This window comes from Pyrus communis, chromosome 5 (assembly GCF_963583255.1).
Source record: "Pyrus communis chromosome 5, drPyrComm1.1, whole genome shotgun sequence".
Classification (NCBI taxonomy): domain Eukaryota; kingdom Viridiplantae; phylum Streptophyta; class Magnoliopsida; order Rosales; family Rosaceae; genus Pyrus; species Pyrus communis.
In genome coordinates, this window is record NC_084807.1 from 1,528,336 (window position 1) to 1,550,766 (window position 22,431).

The following is a 22,431-nucleotide window of genomic DNA, read 5'->3' on the forward strand; positions in this document are numbered from 1 at the left end:
CTTCACCATTTCCACCTCGATCACTCCTGCTACCTCTTAATCACCATCCAACCACCACTCTTATCCAACATTGATACCACAACACCCTCCACTACTATTGTTGCGGTTACCAAATAATCATAGATCACCATTGTTGCTGCCGCCACCACCACCATTCCCAGCTAACATCACCATGTACACCACCACCGCTACCACTCCAACCACCATTGCCCCCTGCCACCTTGCTATTGCACCACACACATCCAACAACCATCGTTGTTGCTATTTAGTACTACGGTTTAATATTCTTCCCTCTACACTTCCAAGGAAAAGGTCTTAGGTTCAAATCTCGTGAATGACAAGTTCGATACCAATTTATTTTTCACTCCTTGCTACAAATATATCGTTGTATAAAAAAAATATTGTTACCATCTCAATTAGGAGTTTTGAGGAATTTTAGTGTATTAACAAATTCATAATTTTATAGTGCTTAATTGATTTCTAAAGATTTATGTAAAAATTAATTTAAGAAGAAAAAAATCCCTTAAAATGTTTCTAAATATATGGACGTTGTACTCATGAAGTTTAGTGGAGTTCTATATACTCCGTGTGAACTTTAGATGAATTCAATAGAAATCTTGGAAAAAAGCATGATTTTGTGAAGCTTAAAAAACACGGATAAATCTTTCCAAATCCATTTAAATTCTTAATTTTTTAAAGTACTTTAAAATAAAATCTTAATTGAATATACAATGAAATTTTATAAACCATTTTTAAATTAAAAACTAGCATATGGGGTACACATAAAGTGTGTAAGAATTTTTTTTTATTTTTCTTTTTGAAATAGAATGAGAGAAGAAGATAGTGATAAAGAACAGCGAGAAGTTTTTTTATTTTTTTATTTTTTTAATTAGAGATATGTTAGGATTATATGTATGTGAGATTTTGAAAAAAAAAATGGTAAAATTTGATTGTGTGAAATTAAAATTATGTCTTATATTTCTTATTCACGTTTTGTTTTAATTAAAGGATTAAATTGATAATTTTATAACATTTTGATTGACAATGAATATTTTATTAATTAGTAAAGATAAGTACGTTCACATCTCTATAAAATTTTACAAACTTTTTAAAATTTTAATTGAAGATTCGTGAAGTTTCATAATTTATTTAAATCTTGATTGAATAGTCATGATTTATTGAACTAAAAAAAACTCCTAGTCGAAGACACCCTGTGTATAACGTTGCTAAACTCAATTTACCGACGGATTACGAGCAAAGATGGATATCTCTTTCACCGGCGACAAGGAGAGGCGGAGCAGCAGCTCAAGAGCAAGATCTCCGACCACAATCCAGTCCCTCCAACACGAAATCCTTTGCACTATCTTCTCTTTCCTCGACTTCTTCGACCTCGCAAGTTGTTCCGCCGTATGCAAAACCTGGTACTCGCTTTCAACTATACTTCTTTCGGAATTTTGTAGGTAAATTTGAACTGGGTTTTTGTTACTTATAATGCAGGAGCACGGTGATCAACAAGTCTAAGTTGCTCCGAGTGTTTTGCCGCAAGCAATGGCAGATGCGTCTTGCGGGTTCTAGCAATGGGTCTAGTGATGGTCCTGAGAAACCTTGGGAGGTTTTTTTGGAGGAGATGGCTGTGGAGCGTCATAAACTGGCGTTACACGAAGGTCGAATTCGAGTCGATCACTTGAGGGGTCACTCTGTCGGGTATTGTCTTTATCCTTCTTAATGTTCAATTCACCTTTCTTCGTATACTTTTTGGTGTGATGTAACTTTTGTGAATCATAATATGAAGTTTTTGAATGTCTGCGTGTCTTTGCATTGTACAAGAAGCAGCCTATATAATGCATTGAAAGTTTTGATTGTGTCAATTGAGGGCTGAATCGCGGGCGTGAAACATTCTATAGAATTAATTAATTTAATCTAGAGTTTGCGTATAGATGAATTTGGAGAGGCCGTTGCTTGAGAAGGCATTTATTCAAGAAACCAGTTGTCTCGTTAACCAAGAGGGGCAAATGAATAGTTGAATACGAACGTTAATGCTTGTTAAACCTCATGAGATACTTCACGCCTCACATTTCAATTTTAATTACATTTAAGATTATACTTTCTGACTGTAGAATTATATGTACGGTATTATTAAATACTGAAGCTGGGGTGCCAAACAAATTCTGGTTTAGCTGGCTGTGTGTGTAAGTAGGCTCATAGCTTGATGAGGGAAGGGATCTGTGTTAGTTCTTATCTTATGCCTAGGCATACTGCTTTCTGCGGGGATGATATCATTTCCTAACCTTGCTTTGTCTTAGGGTTGGACAGTGTCGAAAAAAGATGGGGTTGCTTCTCACTGGCAGCGGTGATAAGGTAGTTTCCCTTGTAAACAACTTACAAAACTAGCATCTTTATGTATCATAAAATATATTGAAGTTTTTTGACCGAAGGTCACGGGTTCGAGTCATGAAAACAGCCTTTTTGTAAGGCAAGGGTAAGGCTTTGTACGATAAACGTTCCCCCTGACCCTCGCAAAGTGGGAAGCCTTGTTGGCTTGTGGTCGCTCCTTTTTTTAACTGTTAATTATCCAAAAGCACAAATATTCCCGAGTCCTGAATCTCCTGATGTACTTCCAAACTGGGGTGGGGAGCTTGAATATTGTCCTTGAATCATATGTTCCTAGATCACGATTCCTCCCTATATTTTGCCCATTGTGATGTTTCAACTCTATACTATAATGTGACGACTTCTTGAGGCAAGAACTTAGTACCATACATGTTATTATTAGATTTTGGATATGCTTCAGAAGTATGGACGTGTTCTATAGGATGTAAATGTAATTTAAACGTATTCGTATCTGGCCTCCAAATGTGTCATTTGTACAAGCACCACCCACTTGGCTTGCAAATCTGCTTGGAGGATCGTATTAACAAATGTCAAATTCAAACTAAATGATATTGGCTGTGGAATAAGTTTTATATTTGACAGAAATTGTATTTTTGAATGAATGGTCCATCTTTTAAGTTCTCATCAGCTCAACTTGCATGCATTTTGCCATTTCCCACATTATACCATCCTTCACCTATTTCCACCTAAGCCAAGGCATCGAGTGCTTTGTTAGCATTTGCACTTGGCCCTGTCGTATCTTTTAACTAAGTATACCACTCTTTGTGTCCACAACCTTGGACTTTCTTTGTTCAACAGGCCTTGTTCCGCAGGGCCTACCCTTTCTTCTCTTGATAGCTTGTAGTAATAAACTCGAGAACTTATTCAATTGTTGTTAATTATGTGGTCATAAGGTTTTCTCTTCAGTATAGTTCTTCTGACTTTTGACATGGCAATGATGCTAGGTTATGCGTCTTTGGTCATTGGAAAGCTATAAATGTGTGGGAGAATATCCCATTCCAGACAAGGTTCCTTTGGTTGGCTTTGATTTTGATGAAAGCAAGGTAATTCAAACTTATTACTTTTTCATTCAAACGAGACTCAACTTAAATGCTATCATGTTACAGACCACATATTGATCTGAAGCTTAATCTGGATATATCATTGACTTACCGTTCAGATTGTGAAGCAAGACTGTGACTTCTGTTGTTTTCTGGACATCTTGATAAAGGATTGCAATGCCATGCACGCATCTGAGTTTAACAGATCAACCTAGGAGTGAAAATGTAGCATTAACATCAATTTATATGACAGAGCATACAAGGGCTTTTGAAATATGCTATTGAGCTTATTGCATTCTTCAAGCTTACTTGGAAATGTAAATAGCATGTATGCTGTTCAATTCCTTTCATCCAGTTTAGAGACTGGTATGGATGATTCGTTGTGATAATATTGTTGGATCTTTAACCTTGAGTGTGAATAGCTACCTTATTTAATAGTCCTTAGTCAAAGCATGTTGCTTTCAATAATTAACAGAATTTCAGACATGACTGACTTAGTTTTCTGTAGATTGTAGGTTTGGTTGGCACTCGTATATGCATATGGAGGAGGAATGCGATGAGAAGCATATTTCCCTCGCGTGAGGGCACCTTTCCGAAGGGTTTATGCATGCGGTATGCAGAGAAAATACTCTCATTATTTTTAGTTTTATTTTGTAAGTGCTAGAATGCACTACTTCATGAGCAGCAATATACATGGTAAAGACCAATAACATAAAATTGGAGATTTATTATTTGATTTCCTTCACCAATTGGTTGGGCGGGGGATTGTCTGAATATTTTACATTTTGAGCTTCTATCAATGGTTGTTCTGAAAGTTTCTTGTTTTGATTGATTATATCGTATTTATTTGTTTACTAATATTGCCGTTACTATTGCTTTTGGACTTTAAAAAATTCCTTTGTTGCCGAAGGCCTTTCAATTTTTCTGACGGTTGTCTTTACTTGATCATTTCTGTTTTGGAATAGAATGCTAGATATGTGCGGAGGTTTACTTTTGGTGGTTTTCACATTCTGTTCTATTTGTAGTTACTGCGATCCTGAGGCTGTGGTTGGATGTGAGGATGGGACAGCTCGTGTATTTGACATGTATAGTAAACAATGTTCTCAAATTATTAGGTATGTACTACAAAGAATGTAACTTCTAGATTGGTGTTTGTATTTGTTTTCATTTTTCTTCTAAAGAATACGGGGAATTTATACAGCTTAAGAAGATACCTTTTGACTTGTAGACATGCATTTAAATTTCTAAAGACAAAAAAGTTCTTGTCTGTAAAACAAAAAACAGGAAGTATAAGTTAGAATTTAGAATAATTTCCCCTCTGGCGTAGAATGTTCAGTATTTGCTGTAAAATGAATTTATATGCTGCTCAATGGTTTATGGATTTTCTTTTGATTCCTGATTGCAGAATGCATGCGGGGCCAGTAACATGCTTATGTTTGAGTGATGATCAGTTGATACTTAGTGGTTCATCTCTTGGTGGTATCACAATATCTGGACTTTCATCTGGCGAGCAGGTTGCGAAATTAAGTTCAAATGATTCCTCAGGTTACACTTTATGCGTGCTCTACCATTGTTATGAGGGACACCTATATTCCAGTTATAGCTTCTGATACATAAAACTAAAATAAATTTGAAAGCTCATCAGGACACTAATTACATTCTTTTTTTCATCCTTCGCCCCACAGTCTTGTATATCTGATTCATTGTGTGCTGGACAACTCATTCCATTGTATATATCGACAGAGATACACTATACTTTGTTCATATAATTTTGAGTACTTCATCAAACTGCCAATGGGATCATGTAGAAGTCATAATTGCACTGTCTCATATTTATTTGTTGTGTCTTATAACTGCTGGGTGTACTCTTACTACTTATGCCCTTTTGTCCTTGTTGAATGAAATATATTCATGTGAAAGCAAATTGATAAGGATTTTGATTGCAGTTGTTTGGAAGTGTCGGCGCGTAACAGTACATCAATATTCTAAATAACATATTTATGGGTTTTGAGCAATCCTCTATCTTGGAGTGATAAGGACATTATGTTCATGACAGAGATCATAAATCTAGTATCAATTTTTCAATGCAGGCATAAAGACTTTGTGTTTCAACGCGGGCTCTCACTTAGTATTTGCTGGATCGGCTGCTGGATATGCATTTTGTTGGGACGTTAGGTATGAAATATGACTTAAAATGCTCTTTTAAGAATTTTAATTTGCCTGGATGTGCACTTTAGCTTGATGATAGTCTATGTTATAACCGTTTCCATTTTTCACCTTGTTACAATTCGAATACAAGGTTTGGATTAATTCAAATGTTCTGTAGATGATATCATTGGTAGATAGAAAGCTTGTATGCAACTAGTCAGTTACTTATCCTTTCTACAGAATGAGAGTTGCTTCAAGATGAAAACTTCAATAAAAGCGAGTATGAAAAAGTGTGTAGACCCCCAATTTTTTGCCCTCCATCGTTCACCCAAATGTCCATGGTTATGAGACATTAGCCCTCCTCTCTAAAAGACAAGGGATTTTAATCGAAGATAGTGTCTGACGGCCCTTAGTGTGTTTTCATATGGAAGTGTCAATTTAACAACTTATTCTGCGGTGATTTCTGTTAAAAATGCCCATTTAACTGTACATTAATTATCATTAAAAGAAAACCCACAACTTTTAACCAAAAGAAAAAATCTTTAAACGTAACGAATTAAGGCAAAAAACTTGAGAAGCTAACCAGCCATGGATAGGGCAGCTGACAATGATATCAACAAGGCGACATCCAAACACGTGAACGAACATCACATATACTTGTTCCAATTCTAGAAAATTTGTTTCTTAGAAGTTATATAATCTCGATTCTTTTGGGGCTGAATTTTGACCGTTTCTCTGAAACTAAGGGCTGAACACTAGTGTTGCTGAAATAGTAAGCCTTAAGGTTTAGAGTGGTTTATCAATTTTCATTTCAGGGTCTATTCTTTATACTTTTGTGTGACGTGTATACTTTTGTGTGACATGTATTTCTCTGGACAGATGCTAAAACTTTATATGGTTGTTTTGTCACCAACGGATTTCAGCATAAAAAATCTGTAGTTTTTATATGGCGGTTTTGTTATCGTAAAATTTGTATGCAAAACTTACCCTTTACGTCCTAGTTTTCTCTGTCTTCCGCCCTTTTATTTTACTGTCTCGATAGTAACATTTGACGCAATACAGTAGTATGTTAATGTTCTTCTGTTATATTGTACGATTCAGGACAATGAAATGTTTATGGGAGACACGAGTGAGTCCAAATAGGGTATACACGTTGCAGCACATGAGAAATGATGCATCGACGTTGGCGGTTGGCGGAATAGACGGTGTGCTGCGTCTTCTGAACCAGAGCACAGGTGAAGTAATTTCAAGTTGCGTCTTGGATGGATATTTATCATCAAGTTCTCGAAACACGATCGGGACTACCCAAAGAATGAGAGGAACAAGGCTTTCGGAAGATACCCCCGTTGAGAGCATTCTTAGTACCAGACGGCCTCCCATTACGTGCTTGACGGTTGGGATGAGGAAGGTTATCACCACGCACTACGATAAGTACATCAGAATCTGGAAATTTGAGTAAGACGACCACTCTTTTTTTGCTTTGACGTGTATGATATTCATGATAATGTGTATGTATAAAGTTTATTTATGGTTGGTGTACAAACTACAACAAATTCTTGATCTTGAAATAAAAACCTGTTTTCCGTTGAGTCCTCCGAGAAAATAGTAGGTCGATTTTACTAACGGTTCCAGAATTGAACCGATTGACAAGAAACGTAGAATCGAACTGGAACTTGTCAGATGGAAGAATTTGATCTTGGAGGGTCGGTATTCATGTTTCTAGTTTGATTATTTAGCCAGTTTCCCTAATTCTGGCCAATTTCCCACGTGGGCTGTTATAAATGGTCAATTCCCGCATTACATCTAATTATCTGTCCATAAAACTCTCGTCAGTAACAAAATATTATTTGTTGTTATTTTCTCTTTCTTTAAACAAGACAGTTTTAATGAAAAGTTAGATCAATTACGGAGAAAGATGATGCTATATGGAGATAAAAGAATGAGGAAAATAAAAGTTCAGGAGGAAAATTGTTGAAATGTTTTATTTTGTATTTAATTTATTCGAAAGGTGTGGACTTTAAGCCCATGTTTAAATTCATCAAGCCCATAACTCAGCCCAAGCCCAATCTCATTAAAAATCCCACACCCCCGTATTTCTTTTGACCTCACTCCCTTCTCTTCTTCCCCAAAGTCAAAATTCCCACACTAAAACCCTAACCCTAGAAACTCCAGGAGCTCCAAAAATGGTGTGCATACGCAAGGCCACAATCGACGACCTCCTGGCGATGCAAGCCTGCAACCTTTTCTGCCTCCCTGAGAATTACCAGATGAAGTACTACCTCTATCACATCCTCTCATGGCCGCAGCTCCTCTACGTCGCTGAAGACTACAACGGTCGCATCGTCGGCTACGTCCTGGCCAAGATGGAGGAGGAGAGTAACGAGTGCCACGGCCACATCACCTCCCTCGCCGTTCTCCGCACCCACCGCAAACTCGGGCTCGCCACCAAGCTCATGAGCGCCGCCCAGAATGCCATGGAACAGGTGTTTGCGGCGGAGTACGTGTCGCTTCATGTGAGGAAGAGCAATCGAGCAGCGTTCAATTTGTACACTGAGACTTTGGGATATAAGATTCATGATGTGGAGGCGAAGTACTATGCCGATGGGGAAGATGCGTATGATATGAGGAAGGAGCTCAAGGGGAAGAAGGTGCATGGACATAGTCATGGGCATGTGCATGGGCATGGGCATGGGCATCACCACCATCATCACCATCATGAAGGTGGGTGTTGCTCAGGGGAGGCGGCGAAACCAGATAAGGCAGAGGCGAAAAAGGTCGAGAGAGGGAATGCCAAGGCTGTATGAGAGTGAGAGGTAAATTGAGTTATTTGGGGAAAGTGCATTTTCTGTTGTTTTACTTTATCTATGGTTTTTGTGCTCCCAATAATGATTATACATTGATTAGGAATTTATGTTTTTGATTTGAGTTTGTTCCGTTTGATGATCTGTAGTGCTAAATCTTTCTTCATCACTAGTAATGAATCCTATTAGTAGCAGAACTTGCGAATAAGTTTGGAATAGAGTAGGAAAAATGGCTAGATTAGTAGTTGTTTTGCTTGGTTAAGTTGACAAACCCACACGCCCACAATGCACTAAACCCGCATCTCGCCCTTTAGCCTTGCCCGTTTGAGGGTACAGGTACTATTCTGCCCATGCTGGATTAAGAATTACCCTTTTCAGTAGTGTGTATACATGCATACATACAAGACTGGCGCTTTGGTATTGAAAGTGAAGCACATTAGCTTTTTCAAGAGTGAGATTGTATCTGAAGTTAGGCCTAGTTTGGTACTGAAAAAAACTGGTATAAAAAAAAGCTGGTAGCTGTTTTTGTGTTTGGTAAACATTCAGCTTCAGCTTTTTTTCACAGTTTTTTGTGAAAAAAAGCCAAAAACAAGAAGCTGCAAAACCCAGCTTTGAAAAACCGGTTTTTTGTTCACATCTGTTTTACATAAAAGTTTACCAAACACTATAATACTGCTTTTTTTTTTTTCAAAAGCACTTTTACAAAAGAGTTTACCAAACACTCAGCTGCTTATTCTCACAGCACAGTAAAAGCAGCTTTTTTTCAAAGCACAGCAATACCAAACCAGCCCTTAATCCTGCTTTCTCTAGTTTTTCAGAAATTGGGGAGGAATAAAGTGTTTTCTATTTTGGGCAATTGTTCTCTGTTACAAGTTTCTCTCGTTCATCCTCCTAATCATTTTGTTTGGTTAATGCTTGGAGTTTTAAGTTGTTTTGAACTTGAGTTTCTCTTGAGAAATGTTTTGAATCGGGGCGGTCTGTATGTTCACTAGTTAATCACCCAAGCATGTTGGCATGATGGTGAATTTTTTTGGAATTTGTGAGGTGTCGAATGACTAAACAGGTCCAGTAAAGTATATATTTAAGAAATGACCAAATATAGAATCCAGTATTGATAGAAAATCACTAAGAATCCAGTAATGCAGTGGTCATAGAGATTGAATAGAAAATAGGATGTTTTCCAACTGACATTCTGAAATGAGCACCCAATTAAAGTTCCTAGTCCGTCGCTTGCATCAGGTAGGGTTCCGATGAAGTTTTCGTGGCCGTGCAGGATCAAGTTTTATTTCTGGAAATAGAGAAGAGTGCAGAAAACTTATTATGTTCTACTTTATCCTTTGTCATCACAAAATTTGAAATCTAAAATAGGAGCTTTTTTCGAACTGGCCTTCCGAAATGAGCAGCAAATAAGAAGTTTCTATTCAATTTCTTGCACCAGTTGGGTTTCTGAAGGAGTTTTTGTAGCCATGATGAAATGTCAAGTTCCGCCTTGGCACTGATGCAAACTTGGGTTAACTTCACAAGGCTTTCTACACTCCCACTCACACTCCAGTTCAACATGATCGACGTAAACATGTTGAAGTTGATCGACATTTTAATTTATTTGAGTTCTGTAAAGTCTGAGCATCAACTCACGGATGTACTTATTTTTGTCCAATTAAATTTATCATAGCTCACTTGAAAAAGATGGGCATTGATTTGTGCACCACTTAGCTGAGGTTACTTAGGGCTTATTTGGAATCTTAATTGCATCTGATTTTTTGTTTAAATAAATGAGAAATGTGGCTAAATTAATTAATATGCATTAGTTTCAAAACAATAAATTGGATCAAAAGTAATACCAAACATCCCCTTATGTATGATTATGTTTGAGTGAGAGATTTCCAAGTCTCAAGAGATTGACGCCAAATTAGTAAAAAATGGATTGCAAAATGTGAGATTGGAGAGATTAGACCATTACAAAAGTATGTAAGAGGGATTTGGATGCGGTGTAAGTATTCAGTTTTCCAACATATTGTTAGCAAAACTTAATGTATAAGTAAACACATCTTAATTGATTGGTAAGAAAAATCTGGATTAAATCATGATCATAGGATCGTCATCAATCGTCAATATAAAATGTAGTTCACGGTACAATGTCACACAGTTTGAATTAACTTTAACTTAACAAAAAATTACAAAGCAACTTTATTTTATGAAAATGACAAAAACTAAAAGAAAACAAGCTTAAATAAAGGGCCCACAAGCTAGAAGTGCGAAACAATTTTTATTTTTTCAATCCATGCCACTGAGGGAACGCCACTTCCATCAGCCAAACCGTTAAAATTTTGAATTTCACACTATTTGCTCAATTTGTCAAAATGACACATTTGCAAAAGAAACCGAGAATTGATTCGCAAAACAAGCAGAGAATTTCTCAAAGCAAAACCGTAAAATAGTTCAACTATAATTTTTTGGTGCACATTACGTCCCCATTCTGCCAACTTAGGTGAACAAACTACCAATGCGGATACCAGAAAGTTTCAAGGCTGATACAAGATTTCTCCTTGTGTCAATTGTACAAGTCATGATTTCTGTATATATTGCATACAACAGCAAGTAAAAACTATGAGTAACAATTACCATAAAATGCTTAGTATTTGCTGTAATATGAAATACTTTTTCTTCGTTAATTCTCTTTTGATCAGTTCAATTAAATATCTATAAGAAGGACATAAATCACTTTCATCATATAATATATGTTTAGAAACTACAAACGTCATGTCGTATAAGAATTTGGTTGGTTGTACTGCTTTGTGTTTTCAATCTCTTGTTTGGACCCTAGTGATAATTTTGAGTCTTTTCACGTTGTATCATTTATTGCCATTTCTTTAGTCTAAAGAAGGGATGGAATCAATTCTGTCATTCCTTTAAAAACGAATAAATCTTTTTAGGAGTGAGTTCAAAAAACCGAAAACCAAAACAAATGGGACCAAACACCGAACCAAAATTGAAAAACCAAAAACAAAAAAAACCGAACCGAACCTTATTGATTCGGTTTCGGTTTTGGGGGTTCGGAAAAACCGAATCCCTTTACACTTTATGAATGTATGCCCATGATGCTCCTTTTGTGAAACTTTGTTGTCAAGTTTGAAATTAGGCCTAGGGCTTTTTCAAGGAGCATATGCTTGGTTAAATTAGAGATGATATTTCATTGGTTATGGAGGAAAGTTTTGAAAGAATTTATCTATTTGTTTGCTTTTTGAATGGGTACGGAGATCATTTTTTATTTTCAATTGAGGTTATTGATAAAATATAATTGGTTTATATGATCTTGTATATGTACAACTATCTCACTTTCTCACTTTCCCACTTTTCCTATTTTATTATTATTATTTGAACAATCAATATTATCATTTTTTTTAATAATTGATATTATATACACTAAGGGGAATTAGTAGAATTAGTTTCACAATGAACTAGCAATAATGTGGTTCAACTTCGCCTTTGGCGAGAATCAAACCTAACACTTATCACTTACAACTAAAGAGAAATATCAATAAATCGTAGTATCAAGTGACCTCATTTTCTTATTATTAATCTACCAATGCAATTTTTTTTTTAAATTTCATATTAAAAAATATCAAATTTTATAAAATAAATTGAAACTGAACCGAACAAAACCAAACCTAAAAATCCGAAAGAAAATTAAACCGGACTGAACGGACCGAAGATTTTGGTTCAGTTTCGATTTTGGCAAAATACCGAAACCGAACCACCCTAAATCTTTCGGGGATGCTTTCTCCGCTTCGACCACGCATCGCCTTCTGGTTCTTCACCGCTTCTTTCCCTCCCCCTCCACGCCTAATCTGCTAAACGACGACCTTCTCGACGACATCCTCTCGCACCTACCCGCCTTATCATTCGCATCAGCGGCGTGCGTTAGCAAATTCTGGAACCCAATCTGCAGCCGAATCCTTGCTCGCCCGAAGCTCGCCTCTGCCCTCTCTCTCCACCCCTCTCCTAAGGTTTGGTTTAAAGTCTAGACCCCTGTTTGGTTTCCGAGAAAATTACAAGCTCAAATTTTCTCACACATTCTCAATTTTTGTGTTGGAATTGATAGGTTGCGGTGAAGGAGGTTATCGAGAAGGTTCTGACTGGGCCGATACGGCCTCATTTCGTTGTGGCTAATATTGGAAAAGGGTTTGGATTGTATGACATTTCCAAGTTTGTATGTGTTCTTGCTCATAAAAACCCCTTAATCTTAATTAGTATATCTGAGCACGGTGAGATTTTTGTATAATATTTTTTTTTTTTTTTTTTTTTTTTTTTTTTGGGTTTGTGGGTTTTAGACATTTTTCTGTGAAAGCATTAATTTTTGTATGATTTTTTATTGTGGGTTTCGATTATTTGGTTATTAATTTGGGTATTTGAGCTGCTGGATGCTCGGAGCGGGAACCTTTTCTGCTCATTCCTCTTAAGGCAGTCCGCCCTAGCCATATTCCAGTGGGGATCTTTTTCTGATGGAGTTTGTGATGTTTTGCGAATAGGGTTGAAATCCATTGGCTTGAACACAATGGCATCATCAACAGTATTCCCGGGGATCAAAGTCTAATAGCAATAGGTGCACTAATTATCAAACCCTAATTTTAACTCCTAGGATCATTACGGATTTGGGTATTTTTATAAAATAAAAAAATAAAAAAATTGCGTTGCTTCTACGTGCTGTATATTGGCTGATGTTCGGAGTATTTTTTGTATTGTTGGCCACGTCGGATTGGTTTTGTTTGCTACGATTGGTGAAGCTTATGTGACTGTTGATGGGTTTGGTTAACAGGGTTTTCATTCCTTTTCAGATTTGTTTCAACACACGCTACTTGAAATTTGCAGGATGCTATGGTGATAGTTTCTATTATCTAATCAAATGAACTATTTAATTTCAGTAGTTTGAGGGCTCCGACTTCAACACACAGCAGCAGCGATGGGGGAGGAGAAGCGGCACCAGGTGATGTAGAACCTATTCGGTGATCAATCTGAAGAGGAAGAGGAAGAGGTGGATTCCGAGCACGAGTCCAATCCGCAGCCCAGTTTTGTATGATCCTCTAATTTCAAGTTTCCTTTCTATTCTGATTCCAAAAGCATGTTTGGGAATGAGTAGGGTTTCAATTTGTTCTGTAATCTTAGCCGAAGGAAGATATAGGTTGTGCTTTTGTTAATGGCGGTGGATGATTTGGATGAAAGTATGTATCTTGGGGTTTTTTTTTTGCTTGCAGTTGTTTAGGCCTGGACTGAAGAAGTTTTGTGGAATGAGATTCTTATGAGTAGTCAATTTTAGTGGGATTGTTGTTTCAATCTGGATAATGAATGATGTCGTTTTCCTATTCGGTCTGTCCTTTGATGGTGTAGCAGATCTGGAATTTTGTGAAATGCTCTTTCTGATTAGAAATGTAGAATTGCTTTTAAATTATTTTCTTAACTGTTTGGTTCTGATGTGCTTTACCGATAAATCAAGGGTTTGCAAGATATTTTTTTGTTGTTCTCTTTAAATGGTGGGTGTTATCATTTTCTCTCTTTTTTCATATCTGTCTTGCCATTGACTGGGGATGTGGGTGATACTGCTACCCTGTACGCTGCAGTACAGGGCTGTAACAAGATTATCTATTGTGCTACTGCACTTTCTACTATCAGCGGAGACCTCTACAGGGTTGATCAAAGAGGGGTCTTCAATCTTACTAAAGCATTTCAGGTGTGATCCTTATTGTCATAGCCTTGAAATACTCTTTTTTGACATTTAGTAATCTGTTTTGGTTTTGATGTCGTTTAAGTTCATGGGTTGGTTCAATGTTGGATTTAAATTTTACCGTTCGAGAGTTGCTTATGTGAAGCTTTTGACTGTTTGCATTGCAGGACTACAACAACAAAATGGCGCAATTACGAGCAGGAAAGAGTAGCAAGAGCAAACTTACAATTGTAAAGTTCAAGACTTCGGAGTCAGTGGATGGATGGGAAGTTTGTCATGGGACTTCCTTTCAGGATGTGGTTGCTTCTAGGGGACTTACTTTCAGGATGTGGTTGCTTCTATGTATGATGGAGGAACGGATGCCAAGTTCAAATGCATTTTCACCGGAGATGCTATTTCCTCCTGTAAGAGAAAGACTAAAGCGGGGTTTTGAGGTTCTAAATGGAAACCAACTATAATTCCTTTTACTCTATTTCTTGCTGCATTGTAGGATATGTTTTCACCAGGGGAGTTTATGTTGAACTGTCAGAAAAGTTTTCACCAGAGGAAGGTATGTTGCACAGCTTCCCAAAATGAAATTCATGGTATTTTTCTTATTATTAATTACAAGATTTGGGTAAATAAAATTCATGGTATCCTTCTTATTATTAATTACTTAGAATTTGAACACAAAATCAATTCATTTGCTAGAAAATCATTGGCAACAGAAATTACCTGATGAATTTGCCGCGCAGCTGCAACATTCTAGCAACATTTCGTGAATTTGAGAAGCAGCTGTGCAAGTTCAGCTGCGTTCTGTTTACTTAATTTTCTGTGTTTTTTCTTTTGCTGTTTGGATTTAGGAGCTAAAACATTTTTCTTTTGCAATATTTTTAGGTGGATGATGCGATCTGGGCTGGAAAGAAGCTAATGCACTCATGGAACAACTTAAGCTCAACCCGCAGCTTCAGACGTTTCAAGCGTGGCTTTGGGATTCTGCAACTGTGAGTATACACTCTTTCCCGGGTTTAAGGACTATCAAGGTGCTTAGGGTGTGAGTTCGGTGTTTGAATTAAATAACTTTGGGTTAAACCATTCTGTAATATCAGTAGGTTTGTTTTAGGTATCTTATGGTTTTAGAATTGCCTGTGTACAAAGGATTATTATGGCAACGAGATCATGTCGCTCTGGGAAGCTCTTTTGATGGTCGCTGTTGTTGGAGTTATATTAAAAAATATATATTTAAAGAGGGCTGGAACCCAATCAAAGCTGGGGGGCTAGGCCCTCACGCCCATATTATATTACTGAAGAAAAAACATTACAACAGGGGGGACATAGTACCTAAACCCTGATGATCAAAAAAAAAAAAAAAGCAAACATAAACAACCACTCCAAGCAGTCAACATGGCCATCACATATTGAATCCAAAAGGTTGACGCCCCATTCGCTGCATATAAGACTATAATTGAAAAGAAGGAAATTAAAGAAAAATAGTAAAATGCTTGTGATGATGAATGAAGAATTAAAAAAAAATTGAAGTTAAAAAGTATGGACGACGGAAACTTTGATCCACATGGTAATGTCATTTGAAAAGAAATAGTAAAATGCTGGTGATGATGAATGAAGAATAAAATTAAGAAATGAGATTGGCATTTGAATATTTCGTAGTTTATATTGAATTAGGCTAGTGTGAATTGAAACAAGTTAGAAAACGCACCTTAATAAATGTCAATGTGTGGGATGTGAGCAATCGTAGGCCAGTCCTCACCTGTTTCTTTCTTGCATCTTTCTCTTAACATGGGGCACCCAGAAATTTGCAATGTATTTAAACAGGGGAGTCCACGAATCCCTTCTGGCAGTGATGCCAAATTATCGCAATTACTAATTGCAAGCTCCTGAAGTGACGTGAGACTGCTTATTTCTTCTGGCAGTGATGCCAAATTATCGCAATTACTAATTGCAAGCTCCTGAAGTGAGGTGACACTGCTTATTTCTTCTAGCAGTGATGCCAAATCCTCAATTCCACGGAGTGACAGATGTGTTAATTTGGAGAGATGAGGGGAAGAAGAAGAGGCAGAAACATCAACACCAACATCATGTGTAATATCAGATGCTCCTCTAACAAACAAGGAATCAACAACCTTCCAGCTGCTCCAGTTGAGTTCCATTTCAACCACATTTGGATACAGAGGCATGGAAGTTAGATTAGGACAATGCCAGATCTCCAATGTAGAAAGATGAGGAAAAGAAGGCAACGATAGATTTTCCGTTGATGAAGAAGAAGAAGCACTGTTATGAGTGTGGGCCCTCCACCATCCCTTCAGAACAGGGCAATATGATATCCAGAGGTACTCCAGGGATGGAAAGAATGAGATCCTCATCATGTCATCACTCATACTAATACTGCTCTCATTCTCTGATATGTACTCCAACATCTCCAACTCTATAAGACAAAGAGACTTAAGGGAAGGCAAAAGATCCAAGGGTGGAAGATGTTGGCATCTCTTACAAACCCACAATTTGAGATAAACAATATTTATGAGAGAAGAAAACCAACTCGCAAACCTCACACCACCATAATACCACACTTCCAACTGCTTTAGATTAGAATGGGGTTGCAATACTTCCATTGACTTTATAATATCCTCCTCATCAACCGCGCTTCCATCTACTCTAGATGTCCACTCTAAATCCAACGAACAAAGATGCTGTTTGTCCTTGAGAGGTGTACCAACATTTGATTCTGACACCACATGCCTCAAATTCTTTACGAATAATTCTCCCCTTAATTCGTTAAGGGTCCCCAGCTCAGCAAGACCAGCACTACCGCCCCTCCCCAAACAATTGCTTTCGCTCAAAACAAATCTATTCAATGTACGAACACCATTCAATTCACCAATTCCACCTGGCATTCCACTCAACCCCTTACAGCCTCCCAAGAAGAGATGCCTTAAGTTGATCATTTTTTTAATGTCTCTAGGCAATTCCACAAGCCTACCACAGCAACTGAGATCTAGTGTTTCCAAATTCGACAGTCCAACTATCCAATCTGGAAGTCTCTCCATGGGATTCCCACTAAGATCAAGATATCTCAAATGTTTCATTTTTTTAAGACATTTAGGTACTCTTGTAATACTCAAGTTATTGAGACTCAACATTCGCAATGACTTAAAATTTGAAACAATTGCAGCACAAAATGAATCACATAATGACCCATCTCTACCACTCAACTCCTTTTGGCAAAGAAAAAGAAAAGTTCGGATCTTGTTTGCTTTTAGCAAGGATGTTGGCACTTCCCATTGCGACAAATCAAAATCAAAATTGAAAGATACGTGATGAAGTTTTTCATGAAAATTCTTTTGGTTCATATCAACTATGATGCTTCTGGCCCCCGACACTGAGATTGCAAGTTCATTCATGAGATCGTGCATTTTACAACTTACGATCATACCAAAATCATTTGTTTTTTCTTCTTGAAAAAATGATCTCTGCAACAACTCCCTATAATATTCATACGCAACATCCTCCAAACACTCGTTTTCGTCAGATGACTTAATGAACCCTTGCGCCACCCAAAATCTAATCAATCTCTGTACAGAGATCTCATAATCAGGTGGGAACAAACTACAATAAGCAAAACAATGCTTCAAATGTGATGGGAGCACATCATAACTCAATTTAAGTGTTGGTAAAATATCATTTTGTTCTTGATTTAATTTTGAAAGTGTCTTTTCTTTGAAATTCAACCAATCAGTTTTGTCATCTTTGGTGAACAACATCCCACCTATCGTCCTTATAGCGAGTGGCACTCCCTGGCATTTTCTTGCAACCTCCTCCCCAACTGCCTTAATTGTTGGATTCTCTGGCTCCTTTCCATCTTTATAAGCCATTTTCTTAAATAAAGACCAACTTTGCTCTTCATTCAAACCCTTTAAGGTGTATGATTTAGCTGCATCTGATATCGTCGCAACGGTTTTATTACGAGTGGTTATTAGTATTCTACTACCTTCTCCACCACCCATTAACAAGTTCTTCAAGCTAAGCCATTTCTCTCGATCCTCATTCCACACGTCATCCAACACAAGTAGGTACTTCTTCCCATCTACTTTTTCCCTAAGATCATTTTGCAACTGCTCAATCTCGTCATGATTTTTGGATTGAAGGATTTTCTTAACAACTATATCCAACTCAAATACATTAGAGACACATGTCCATATTTTCAACTCAAAATGCTTTTGAATCACCTCCTCGTTGAATATGAGTTGGGCAAGTGCAGTTTTTCCCAATCCTCCAATTCCAACTATGGAAATGGTTGACACATTCTCAGTTGAGATGGAATCCAACAAAAGTTGGATAATTGCCATTTTATCTTTATCTCTCCCTATAATATTTTCCTTACGAACAAATGAGTGAGTGAGCCTCTCTCTCTTTACAAATCGTGTATCTTCACGATTTACTTCTAAGTGAAAGGTTCTACGATTTGCAACCTCACTCAGCCTCTTGGTAATATCTTTTATCTTATGACTCATCTTCAGCCCAAAAACAAGTTGATTTGAGCCAGAAAAAAAAAGGTGCACCTGTAAGAATTTGAATGGACATAATCATCAATGTGAAAGAACTGTATTAATTAAGTTAATAGAGTTTTGTAACGTTACGTTATATGAAACATTCAAAATAATAATGTAGACAACTTATTGCAGTTAATTGAGTTATTGAGAGACCTATTGTATTCCTAATAGGTGGATATATGTAGGCTAATGTGACTATGAAAAGGTTCTATGAGATGCAATCTCACCAAACCTCTTGTTAATATCATCTTACGACCCATCTTTTAGCCCAAAAGCAAGTTGATTTGAACTAAAGAAAGAAGAGACGTACCTTTTTTGATAGTAGGTACATTATGGATATGGGTGTTCGGGGGAAGTGCAAGAAAGAGAGGTGGAGGTTTTACCGACCGGACGGGATAGCTCGAGAGATTGGGTGGATAGGTGGAGTAAAAAAGCGGCTTTTTTTTTCCTTTGAAATTTTCATTTTTCAATATTTTGTGAAGTTGACAATGTTTTTTTTTTTTTTGGGTTGAATATTTATTAGACGTTATTTTAGGAATAAAGTGAGGGGACAAATAATATTTTTAATTTTTTTTACTTTTTAAGGTGGGAGAGATTATAATATGGGTAGAAAAATAGAACAATAGAGAGGATCTAGCAGCAATTTAAACAATTGCAACTGTACCTATTACATTGATACGGAAGATGTAATTGTAGTAACTTGCTAAAAGAAAATACCCATACAATTGCCATATACAATGATGGTACAATTCCTACATCCTCCCAAAAGAAAATTGTTTAAATGTGTGTAACCCTAATCTTTTTATTAAAAAAAAAAAAATGCACCCGTATAATTAGATGAGTACAACGTATTTATAAATTTCAAAAGAACGTATCCATAAGCGTTATAGCAAATATCATGGACCCATGATTATGACAAAACATGGATTAAATTCAGTCAAACCAAAAATGAGATGAAGCTATTGGAACGTGTAAATTTATATTTAAATTTCAAATTAAAAGGATGTTAGGAATATCTAGCTGCAATAAAATCCCTTAAATTATGTAAATAATCAATTATTCTAAACATAAATGACATAAAAGGAAATTAAATAATGATTGAAAATCTGACGTGAAATTTGATTAATTTTAAGAATTTGATATGGACAGAAGTGAAAGAACTTCAAACAAAAATTTAAAACCAATAATGTTTCAATCAAGAAATATTGGTGACTAGGGATCAGACCTAATTATTCCTATTTTTTGTCTTATGACCCATCTTTAACCCAAAAACAAGTTGATCTGAGCTAGAAAGGAAAAGGCGCACATGTAAGAATTTGAGTAGACACAGTCATCATGTTGATAGAATTGTATAAATAACTTAATAGAGTTTTGGAATGTTAAGTTATATGAAACATTGAAAACAATAATGTAGAGGACTTATGGCAGTTAATTATGAGTTACTGAGAGACCTGCTATATTCCTAATAAGTGGATATCAATAAGCTTAAAAGCAAGTTGATTTGAGCAAGAGAAGAAGAGGCGTACCTCCTTTGACAGCTTAGTATTGCCACGCATCACTTGTCGTCGCTGAACTTGAGTATTAAGCTCATCTAGAACGTCATCGGCTTCATAAACAACATCTTCTACGCTTTGGAGCCACAGTTTGACTTCATTGTTGGCTTGCTTTTCCTCAGCATCAACAAGAACAGCTTGGAATCCTTCAACTGTCTTCTTGAGCTTCTTGAGCTCATCTTGAATACCCCAAATCAATCCAATCTCTTGGAGAGCAAGGGAGCCTAACCTCCCAATGATCCGTTCTGCAATGTTGATGAGAACTCTTTCCGCCATTTCTTGTATTCAGAACAAGCAAAAACCCAAGTAAAGTGAAGTGAAGTGAAGTAAAAACTTGTAAGTGAGAATATGGTTTTGCCTGGTGAAAGATGACTCCTCCTGCTAGTCTTTGATCTCTATATGCCCTTCTCTAATCCAGCCACTCACATCAGTCCATGTATAAAATAAGACTGGTCAATATATTAAACCCATTTGCAATTTATAGCCGTTGGTTTCGTTCCCTCTCCTTTTCTTTCCCTCTACTTTTGTGTTCCCACGCCACCACGTGGCCACCCCTTAGACCCGGATCTCCCCACATGTTATCTTTCCCACTCTTCGGGCCCACACTCTACTATATTAATCTACCGGCCATTTGAGCATTTGTACACCCGGCTATGCACGTTTACACCCAGCACTTCCAAACACTCACACATGATTCCATGTAAAAAATAAAAACAAAGACTGGTCAATATGTTACTGCTGATCTTAGTAATTCAAATTTTATTTTTAATGCCAGCTGGGTCCTTCACGTTTCTTAACCTTTCGGCAGGCCGCTGCACCTTCCTTATTTGTGGGCTGACCGCTGGATTTTTTTGTTTTTTTGAGCAGACCGCTGCACGTTTTTACTATTTTGTCAAGTGTCATCGTCTTAAATAGTGTAAGATGAAAGATTGAGATTGCTTTGATGGAAGTTTGAAGATTGCCAGAACTATGTAAACGTTAGAAGACTAGCAATGAAGCAACATTATACACTAAAAGTAAAAGGGATAATGAGACATCATAATGTCCTTTTATGATGATGCTATAATCTACACAGAGAGCTGCTAAGAATTAATGGATGGAAAATTTTATTTGGTTTCATTTAATCTTTTTTTACACTCAATTTATTATTTAAACCTCTAAATATTTTTTAATTAAGAACTAATATCTTTTTAAACCTAAATTTATTACCTAAACTATCATCTCCAACCCAATTCAAAATGTAAAATTATCTTTGCACCCATTTAAAAAAAAAAAAAAATCTCAAATTGAATAGTTTTGTTTTCAAAGAGACTTGAATGTCAAAAAGCATTATGGGTCCCTCCTCCCACCGTAAATTGAGTTATTTGGGGAAAGTACATCTTCTGTTGTTTTACTTTATCTTCAATGTTTATGCTTAAGCGTTTGTACTGCAATTGGAAAATGCATTTGAGGATTCGGAACTTTCATAGTTTTCGGCTTAAAGTCGATGTCTGAATACTTACTCTGCTTTGAGTGGTTTACGTTGTAATTTTAAGTTTATTTTTCTGTTCATTTTATTTTTTGTCCAATTATTTTTCTGTTCATTGGCCTGGCTGTTTTGTTCATAATTTGGTTGAAGAATGCAGTGTCGAATCACAATAATGATTATACATTGATAGAGATTTATGTTTTTGATTTGAGTTTGTTCCGATTGATGACGTGTACCACATGCTGTTAACATGAGACTGGAATAGAATAGAAAAAATGGTTAAAGTAACAAACCCACACTCCCACAATGCACTAAACTCATATCTCGCTCTTTAGCCTTGCCCTTACGAGGGAACAGGCGCTATTCTGCCCAAAGGTGACATTCATGCTGGATTAAGAATTACTCTTTTGCATACATGCATACATACAAGAGTAACCCTAGGGTATTGAAAATGAAGAACAGTAGCTTTTTGTAGTGTGAGATTATATCTGAAGTTAAATTGTTCGATGATTAGCTATCCGCATTCTCTGGCTTTTCAGAACTGGGGAGGAATATAAAGTGTTTTCTATTTCGGGCAATTGTTCTTTGTTACCAGTTTCTCTCTGTCATCCGCCTAATCATTTTGTTCGGTTAATGCTTGGAGTTTTAAGTTGTTTTGAACATGCGTTTCTCTTGAGAAATGTTTTAAATCGGGGCTGTCTTTATGTTCATTGGTTAATCACCCGAGCATGAACAGGTCCAGTAAAGTATAGATTTAAGAAATG

The 22,431-nt window shown here is 36.7% G+C and overlaps 4 protein-coding genes across 6 annotated transcripts; 3 read left to right on the plus strand and 1 right to left on the minus strand.

Moving 5' to 3' along the window:
- The first annotated feature begins 1,178 nt into the window (after positions 1 to 1,178).
- Positions 1,179 to 7,168, plus strand: LOC137733577 (F-box/WD-40 repeat-containing protein At3g52030). Its single transcript, XM_068472709.1, has 9 exons — positions 1,179 to 1,421; positions 1,498 to 1,704; positions 2,304 to 2,358; positions 3,336 to 3,434; positions 3,940 to 4,043; positions 4,457 to 4,546; positions 4,837 to 4,976; positions 5,522 to 5,606; positions 6,681 to 7,168. The coding sequence occupies exons 1-9, from the start codon at positions 1,261 to 1,263 to the stop codon at positions 7,036 to 7,038; spliced, it is 1,299 nt and encodes a 432-aa protein (XP_068328810.1). The 5' UTR covers positions 1,179 to 1,260; the 3' UTR covers positions 7,039 to 7,168.
- A 514-nt stretch (positions 7,169 to 7,682) lies between these two features.
- On the plus strand, positions 7,683 to 10,080 carry LOC137733578 (N-terminal acetyltransferase A complex catalytic subunit NAA10-like). Of its 3 annotated transcripts, none has more exons than XM_068472710.1 (2): positions 7,683 to 8,392; positions 9,620 to 10,080. In XM_068472710.1, the coding sequence occupies exon 1, from the start codon at positions 7,763 to 7,765 to the stop codon at positions 8,381 to 8,383; it is 621 nt and encodes a 206-aa protein (XP_068328811.1). In that variant the 5' UTR covers positions 7,683 to 7,762; the 3' UTR covers positions 8,384 to 8,392; positions 9,620 to 10,080. The 3 variants fall into 3 exon arrangements, with proteins under 3 accessions (XP_068328811.1, XP_068328814.1, XP_068328813.1); XM_068472713.1 differs by having other exon boundaries at positions 9,654 to 10,080; XM_068472712.1 differs by having other exon boundaries at positions 9,819 to 10,080.
- Positions 10,081 to 12,073: 1,993 nt separating this feature from the next.
- LOC137733579 (uncharacterized) lies at positions 12,074 to 15,282 on the plus strand. Its single transcript, XM_068472714.1, has 5 exons — positions 12,074 to 12,387; positions 13,250 to 14,105; positions 14,267 to 14,503; positions 14,590 to 14,649; positions 14,976 to 15,282. Exons 3-5 carry the CDS (start codon positions 14,282 to 14,284, stop codon positions 15,084 to 15,086), a joined length of 393 nt encoding a protein of 130 aa, XP_068328815.1. The 5' UTR covers positions 12,074 to 12,387; positions 13,250 to 14,105; positions 14,267 to 14,281; the 3' UTR covers positions 15,087 to 15,282.
- A 261-nt stretch (positions 15,283 to 15,543) lies between these two features.
- LOC137733582 (disease resistance protein RGA2-like) lies at positions 15,544 to 20,475 on the minus strand. Its single transcript, XM_068472719.1, has 2 exons — positions 20,173 to 20,475; positions 15,544 to 18,655 (listed from the first exon to the last, which is right to left on the minus strand). The coding sequence occupies exons 1-2, from the start codon at positions 20,473 to 20,475 to the stop codon at positions 15,797 to 15,799; spliced, it is 3,162 nt and encodes a 1,053-aa protein (XP_068328820.1). The 3' UTR covers positions 15,544 to 15,796.
- Between the last annotated feature and the right edge of the window lie 1,956 nt (positions 20,476 to 22,431).

Coding starts and splice junctions, on each gene's coding strand:
- LOC137733577 (XM_068472709.1), top strand. CDS start 1,261: ATGGATATCTCTTTCACCGGCGACAAGGAGAGGCGGAGCAGCAGCTCA. Junction 3,435..3,939: donor TTGATTTTGATGAAAGCAAG/GTAATTCAAACT, acceptor AGTTTTCTGTAG/ATTGTAGGTTTGGTTGGCAC. Junction 4,977..5,521: donor AAGTTCAAATGATTCCTCAG/GTTACACTTTAT, acceptor TTTTCAATGCAG/GCATAAAGACTTTGTGTTTC.
- LOC137733578 (XM_068472710.1), top strand. CDS start 7,763: ATGGTGTGCATACGCAAGGCCACAATCGACGACCTCCTGGCGATGCAA.
- LOC137733579 (XM_068472714.1), top strand. CDS start 14,282: ATGGCGCAATTACGAGCAGGAAAGAGTAGCAAGAGCAAACTTACAATT. Junction 14,504..14,589: donor CGGAGATGCTATTTCCTCCT/GTAAGAGAAAGA, acceptor GCTGCATTGTAG/GATATGTTTTCACCAGGGGA. Junction 14,650..14,975: donor AAAGTTTTCACCAGAGGAAG/GTATGTTGCACA, acceptor CAATATTTTTAG/GTGGATGATGCGATCTGGGC.
- LOC137733582 (XM_068472719.1), bottom strand. CDS start 20,475: ATGGCGGAAAGAGTTCTCATCAACATTGCAGAACGGATCATTGGGAGG. Junction 18,656..20,172: donor ATACTAAGCTGTCAAAGGAG/GTACGCCTCTTC, acceptor AAATTCTTACAG/GTGCACCTTTTTTTTTCTGG.